Here is an 8,127-nt window from a genome sequence, read left to right as displayed (position 1 = left end):
ACACTCCGGCGTCCCACTAAATTTTTTATCTTTTTATTAAATAGTATGTCCGCAAAAGTCTACACTGAGGAAGAACTTTTGAACGTTGAGGACGGTACGGAGACTGTTGGACCTCGTCCGAGCAAACCCCATGGTGGAATGTCATCGGCTGCAGTGGAGGCAGCTCTAGTTGACACAATAGCGGCTGTACAAATCTCAGAGCCTGGGTCCGAGTCTATTGCCATGGATTCATCTGCGGCCCTCGCATCTGCGGTTACACCCATGCAAACCGAGTCCGAATCCATATCTGTGGGTTCATCTGCGGCTCCGGTCCCTGTGTATACCCCCCCTATTGAAACCTCGCGAACCGAGTCCGGATCTTTGGATCCATCTGCGGCTCCGGTTGCCACTTCTCATTCGGAGGAGTCGGCCTCAAATTCAAGGTCCGAATCTACCTTTGATGATTCATCTGCGGCCTCACATAAATGTCGCCTTTGTGATCGCATGCACCCGCTGGATAGATGTAGTGACTTCCGGGTTATGAATGCTGATATGCGAAGAAGAATAGTTCTAAAATATAATGACTGCATACGGTGTCTTGCTAAATCCCACCATGCCAAGGACTGCCAAAGCAAAAGAAAATGCGCTGTATGCAATGAAGAGCACCACACACTTCTTCATGACGAAAAGAAGACCGTGGCTAGACCATACAATAATCGTCGGCGTCGTCCGCATAATGATTACCGAAATCGTCCGAGATCAAGTCCGTATAGTCGTCCGACTGAAAATGTGTCCAGCACACAACTAGGTCTTTTAGGCTTTATGTCCCTTCAGACTGGAATAAGTTTATCCCCGACATTGATTGTCAAATTGGCTTCGTCCGGCCGTCCCACTGTCGTACGGGCGGTATTGGACCAGTGTAGTAGGCAGAGTCAGATATGTGCCTCTCTGGTTCGTAGTCTTCGGCTCCCTACTTCCCAAATCGATGGTAGCCACATATGTAGGCTGACCCTTAGCTCTATTTATGACCGGAGTCAGTCCATATCAATTGTAGCAGTGGTGAACAATTTGGACCATGCGTTTACGCCTACAGCGGCGATTCCCGATCGCATTAAGGACTCTTTTCTTGGTCTTCCTTTGGCAGATCCTGATTTTAATAGGCCTGGTCGGGTGGCCTTGGTACTCGGGCCGGAAGTCTATGCCAGGGTCATAACACATCGGGTGCAAGCGACGCCAGGGTTACCGATAGCCCATTATACCATATTTGGTTGGGTTTTGTCGGGCATATGTAACGTGTAGCGTTACAAAATGTTTTGAAAAAGAAAAAAAATGAATTGAATTGAAAAAATGTTTTGAAAGAAAAAAAAATTAAATTAAAAAAAAAAAAAATGAATTATTAAAGAAAATTAAAAAAAAAAAAAAAAATATTGTATTTAGTTACAACATCTCAATATGTTGTAAAGTGGCCGGCATGTATAATTTCGATATTAAATTATATTTTGTTGTCGTACGTTACAATGGGTTAACGCATAATTATTCATTTAGAGCATCGTTGAAATCTGTCAAATGTCAACAGATTTCAACGAGTGGCGAATTGCGCCAAAGCCGCCGCTTTACTTCATATTCCGATGGTTGCCTTTTTTTGTTGTTGTTGATTGATCCGCTCTTGTATCGTGTCGACATTAAGTTCGCGCTCCCCGCATATTGTTGCACACAGGTAATATTGTTTACCAAAATCCGAATTACTATTATTATTAATAAAACTCGGCTTCTGCCTTTATATTTATACATAAAAACTAATTGCGTTTTTATTTATTTATTTTGTGGTGATATTGGTTTCTCCCCCTTTTTTCATTTACCCCGCATTGGCGCAAACATAAGGTTTAAAGATAGTCTGTCGGACCACTCATTCTGGTATCTGGTCATATAATCCAAACATATATTTTACGGCGAACATGGTTACAGTGTTACCTCCCTGGTTACAGTGTTGGCAAATTATAAATCTCTCTTGAAATGAGACTTCAAATGTTATTAAAAATCAGTTTCACAAATTTTTCTTATTTTTGTCTTGTCTTGTAATTTTTTTCAAACATCCAACACTGCTGCGAATATAATGAAGTAAAGAATTATATTTAATTTAAATGTATATAAATATTATTATCATATTTTGTAAATAAATTTAATTTATTTTACTTTTATATTTACAGGTGGCGACCATGATGTCGTGTCCCCTTCCTATGTCATTATCCATAATTCCAAAGATACACAGTGATTTCTCGCCAGTACATATTGGAGTTAAGGTAAGTTTCAATATGAAATGTGTAAAATATTGTTTGAAATTTTTGGGAAATCCCTATAATATTCCAAAATCGGGATAGGGGTGGGGCTACAACCCATACAAAATTTTTAATGTATATATCCATTTTTCTGAGAACTAGGAATTGACGAGAATTTCCACACCATAGTTTTTTTATTTTTAAATACCTATATTTCGATATATTTATACACAATCCCTTCGAAAATTTAGAATTAGTATATTACCGCCATCGTCCTTTCTAGAGTCCTCGGCGTGTATATCAAGAACCCAGAATGACAAATACTCAAAGGCCAAGTTTTTATGTTATGGTGAGATCCATTTTTTGCTGGTAACCCTACCGCATAATTCATAAGCAAATTGCTGTATATCGTCGTTTGTAGAGATTTATGTTATTTTTGATTCAAATCCAATAAGGAATATTTTTTAAGACGGGTGCCTGTGCGTCGTATTTCACCTTATTTTCTTTAACCGTAAACTAATTACCATATGTAGTCCTTGAAGACAATAAACCTTTGTACATTAAATAAATTTCGTATAAATTATAGATTCTGAAGAATTGATCGATTGGTCTGAAATATTTACCATAAATACATATCATTATGCCAATGACGTTAATAACACTAATTAGCGCATCACAGATCCATTTCCCTAACATTTTGAACCGGGGTTTCCAAAAAGAAAACGTTTTTTTGTATCGGTTTCAACTGACCGATTGACAACATTCTGAAGGCAATCTTAAAAATAAAAAAACCAAGAGATTATGTTGTTGAAAACATCTGAGTTATCCATTCCGTTTATAAACTCCCCTATAAAGTGACCCCTATAAAGCGTATACCCCTCAATATTCGGTATTTTGGTGGTGGCTGTAATTTAGTATTATGGGTTTTTGGGTAGCCGCTATTTAATGGTACCCCCTAGTATTGGGTATTTGGCTATAATTTGATATTTTGGGTTCTCATTGTATAGAAAATCTCAGTACAAAAAATTATTAATATTGTAGCCGTCATATTGTGGTGCCCCTCAATATTCTGTAGTTTTCTAATTTTGGGCTCGTTTCTTAACCGAATTGGCTGTTATTTCGTATTTTGGGTTCTCATTGTATATCAGAACTCCGTACAAAATATGAATATTAATATTGGCCCATGTTTCAGGATAGCCCTCATAGAACGGTACACCCAATAATCGGTATTGTGGAAATTTTACACAGGGGTTTCAATTAAATTGGGTGTAAACATTATCAATATCGATCCCCGTTTTAGTATAGCCCTACTATACTATATTTTGAGAATCACATTTTCACACAACTTTTTCCGTATGTTCAAGGGATCCTATCATAAGATGCAATTTCTTCTAGGAGCCCCCCATTAATTATAGATATTTTGAATTTCATCCTCATGGTGGAGGGTATAAAAAGTTCGGCCCACCTTAACATCTTTTTAAATTGTTTGCATTAAGATTTTCACTCTCTACCTACTTAAAACGCAAAATCAGAAATGGTTTGTGTGACGAATTTTTAGATTTTCGACTGTCAAAAAGGTGTAAACGTCGAAAACGTCATATATCTGTATAAAATGTAGTAATCGTCATGTATTTCAATATTATCACCATATACAGTTATTTTCAAGAATATATATTATTTTTGCATATATCTAATTATTCCTTACTAGAACAGATAAAAATTCTACACTTTTTTGACAAGTAAATTTTGAAAATTGATATGAATTTTAGTAAGGCATGGATTGATTAATGGAAATACCTTTTTTTCAAAAACCTAATGCTTATGGGTGGATTTCCGACGTATCTATTATACGACGAAATTGTATGTAATTTACGTCAATGCATTTATGTAAATTACGTCAATGTTTCAAACGGGCCAGCTCTGCGCAAAATACAGATTAAGACAATGTGGATAGCGCTAGTATGAAGTTGGACCGATATAGCTCATCTTTGAACATAACCTTCTTTCGGGGTGGTATAACACCATTTACACGGACATGACTAAAATTCGCTAATACTGGTACATATTAGGTTGGGGGAAAAGGAATGTATTATTATTTCGGCAGATGGCTGTACTGATAGATATCTCGTAAAGTATCGATCAAACAATTTCAGATTTATGTTCGTTGGGTGTCATTTCGCAGTAAAAAAAAATATTTTGTTTTTTTTTTTCTATGGCGCATTCAGTTGTGAGTTATTTTACAGTTTTTTCTTTAACAAAGGCGAAAAAGCAAGCCAAGCGGCTAAAATTGTGAATGATGTTTATGGCTCCGTTACTGTAACAGTCAATTATGTGCAATTTGGGTTTCGTAGAATCCGTTCAGGATATTTTGATGTTAAAGTTGCACCTCGCACTGGTATGCCGGTCGTCAAAAATGTCGAGAAAATCGGAGAAATGATCGAAGTTCTCCGGCATGTTAGCAGTCGTAACATCGCCCAGGAGCTGAAAATCGAGCGTAAAACTGTTTACAATTGACCAGAAACAACCAACAAGAAACAACCGTGTTCCACCAGAACAACGATAGGCTACACACATCTACAGCGACTCGCCAGAAACTTCGGGAGCTTGGTTGGGAAGTTTTAATGCATCCGCCACATAGTTCGGTCTTGGCACCAAGCATTTATCATATTTTTCTTGCATTGCAAAAATTCTTTAATGATAAAAAAATGGGATCTAGGGAGGATTATGAAAATCGACTACTCGAAGTTTTTGCAAATAGAGAGTCCTGCTCTCTTTTGTGAGAGAGACATTATTAAGTTACCTTTAAAATGGCAACAAATCATACAACAAAACGGTGCATATTTCCAAATCGGACATTCCGAAGCATGTTAAATATATTGTTAAAATCGACACTTATGGTAGACACTAAAATAAATCCACCTGTATGATGGTCTTAGATTTCGAATAGCCCCATATATAGGGTATATTTCCAAACATGATTCGGAACTTTATCCTTTAGTTACTATAAGGTAATATCAATGCTTATGTAAAATCCTAGGTTTAGGTAGAGAAATTGAATTCAAATTGAGAATCAATTAGTATTCTTCCTCGATGACTTATTTGATTGCGTAATCAGATTTTAGATTTAAATGTAATAAATTGTATAAGTAAATATTCCAAATATTTAAATATTCGGTCAGTCATGAATTATTGATACAATAATCTAGATCCCAATATAAACATATGGGCTCATCGGAATTAGTGGAAGGTTATTTTCGAAATTCTAGTATATTCATACTTACTGATTATTTTAGTCCGAAACTTTTTTTGTTCTACATAAAGTGCCTTAGAAGGTCTTCTCTAAATCGATATATGTTCATTTTTTATCTTCCTATAAGAAAACATTAATGTCCTAATCGCGATACAATAACAGCTAAAGTCAAGGCAAATGCGTCATTGTGTTACACTCAAAGTGCAAAGAAAAGTAAAAACATTTTACCCCAACATTTTTATTGACATAGGAATTGCAAAGTTTTGTTTTCTTTATTTTTATTTATTATTGTTGTTTTTAAACTTTTCTTCTTTTCTACATAAACATTTACCTATGAATATACATAAAAACACACGCACTCACACACACGAATACAATCTTCACAATCACTTTCACCAAAAACGAAAACAAATTTGTATTTGTTTTTATTTCTCGAACGAAGGAGCGCAAACCGAACGACAATCCTTTTAGAGTGCCAAAAATTTATGCAAAAAGCTTTTAGTCACAAATTTGTTGCTATTTGTTTGTCTGCCGATGATGTCGTTGTTTTTGTTCTGACTATTGTCGTCTGATTCTTCCCAACCTCCACCCACCACTTGTTCACATTTATTCATACATTTATCCTCCATGTATGAAAAGAGGAAACCAAATGTCTTCGAGTCTCTCCCTCGGTTTGGTTATCTACATACATGCACACATATATTTACATTTAAATATGCAAATAAAATTGTTAAACAATTGTGGTAGTGAAGAGGAGATATATTGCCAACAATTCACATCCTTTTGGCGGTCTTTGTCATCCACATATGCGAGATGTCTATGTGTGTGCGTCTTCTTTACGTCAAAGTCTCATAAGTGCCCTATATCCTTCATACTGAACCACTTAGAGATGCGTTCACATATCATCCACTTAAATTGTAGGTATATTTGTGTTGTGTCTGTGTGTGTATTTGATTGGACTAGTATTGGAAATTCTCTCATTATCATTGTAACGCCAAAAAGTATGCCATAAATTTCGTCACGTGCATAGAGATGCAGCAATACCCGCTGCTTGTCATTCATACATTCATTCATTCGTTCGCACACTTAGGCAGTCAGTCAGCAACTACATTGGCATTCGTTGATAGGCGGCACATGTGCATGCACATATTTATCCGCCACCCTTCAACATCATGCATATCGCGAATTTTTGCATTTTTTTCTTAGTCATTTATGTTATGGGCGCTTTGGGAGTTCCCAAATATATGTACGGAAGAGGCACAGTGTTGCGAAATTAAAATTTATTTTTTTTAAAGAATATTTTTGAAAAGGACCATCCAACAAGGCGTGGATTTTTTAAAGAATATTTTTTCAAGGACCATCCAACAAGGCGTGGATTTTTTAAAGAATATTTTTGAAAAGGACCATCCAACAAGGCGTGGATTTTTTAAAGAATATTTTTTCAAGAACCATCCAACAAGGCGTGGATTTTTTAAAGAATATTTTTTCAAGGACCATCCAACAAGGCGTGGATTTTTTAAAGAATATTTTTTCAAGGACCATCCAACAAGGCGTGGATTTTTTAAAGAATATTTTTTCAAGGACCATCCAACAAGGCGTGGATTTTTTAAAGAATATTTTTTCAAGGACCATCCAACAAGGCGTGGATTTTTTAAGGAATATTTTTTCAAGGACTATTTAAGGCGTAGATTTTTTAAGGAAAACATTTCCAAGGACTATTTAAGGCGTAGATTTTTTAAGGAAAACATTTCCAAGGACTATTAAAGGCGTGGATTTTTTAAAGAATATTTTTTCCAAGGACCAAATCGGGTTCAAGGATTAATATAGGCGTAGATTTTTTAAAGAATATTTTTTCCAAGGACCAAATCGGGTTCAAGGATTAATATAGGCGTGGATTTTTTAAAGAATATTTTTTCCAAGGACCAAATCGGGTTCAAGGATTAAAAAAGCGTGGATTTTTTAAAGAATACTTTTTCCAAGGACCAAATCGGGTTCAAGGATTAATATAGGCGTGGATTTTTTAAAAAATATTTTTTCCAAGGACCAAGTCGGGTTCAAGGATTAATAAAGGCGTGGATTTTTTAAAGAATACTTTTTCCAAGGACCAAATCGGGTTCAAGGATTAATAAAGGCGTGGATTTTTTAAAGAATATTTTTTCCAAGAACCAAATCGGGTTCAAGGATTAATAAAGGCGTGGATTTTTTAAAGAATATTTTTTCCAAGGACCAAATCGGGTTCAAGGATTAACAAAAGGCGTGGATTTTTTAAAGAATATTTTTTCCAAGGACCAAATCGGGTTCAAGGATTAATAAAGGCGTGGATTTTTTAAAGAATATTTTTTCCAAGGACCAAATCGGGTTCAAGGATTAACAAAAGGCGTGGATTTTTTAAAGAATATTTTTTTCAAGGACCAAATCGGGTTCAAGGATTAATAAAGGCGTGGATTTTTAAAGAATACTTTTTCCAAGGACCAAATCTGGTTCAAGGATTAATAAAGGCGTGGATTTTTTAAAGAATATTTTTCCAAGGACCAAATCGGGTTCAAGGATTAATAAAGGCGTGGATTTTTTAAAGAATATTTATTCCAAGGACCAAATCGGGTTCAAGGATTAACAAAAGGC

General features: G+C 35.7%; 1 protein-coding gene across 1 annotated transcript in view; it reads left to right on the top strand.

Annotated features, from left to right (window-relative positions):
- Positions 1 to 2,163: 2,163 nt before the first annotated feature.
- LOC133323520 (polypyrimidine tract-binding protein 2-like) overlaps positions 2,164 to 8,127 on the top strand; it is a gene marked incomplete at its 3' end in the record, with an annotated part of 210,777 nt that continues 204,813 nt past the window's right edge. The window contains exon 1 of the mRNA XM_061532438.1: positions 2,164 to 2,279. Coding sequence (XP_061388422.1) covers positions 2,196 to 2,279 — 84 coding nt within the window. The remainder of the gene's footprint in view (positions 2,280 to 8,127) is intronic.

The sequence above is a fragment of the Musca vetustissima genome, unplaced genomic scaffold, assembly GCF_032173495.1.
Source record: "Musca vetustissima isolate MV318-11 ecotype Yass unplaced genomic scaffold, APGP_CSIRO_Mvet_v1 utg18434, whole genome shotgun sequence".
In the NCBI taxonomy this organism is placed as follows: domain Eukaryota; kingdom Metazoa; phylum Arthropoda; class Insecta; order Diptera; family Muscidae; genus Musca; species Musca vetustissima.
The sequence above is the reverse complement of the archived record's forward strand: the minus strand, read 5'-3'. Positions and strand labels throughout refer to the sequence as shown.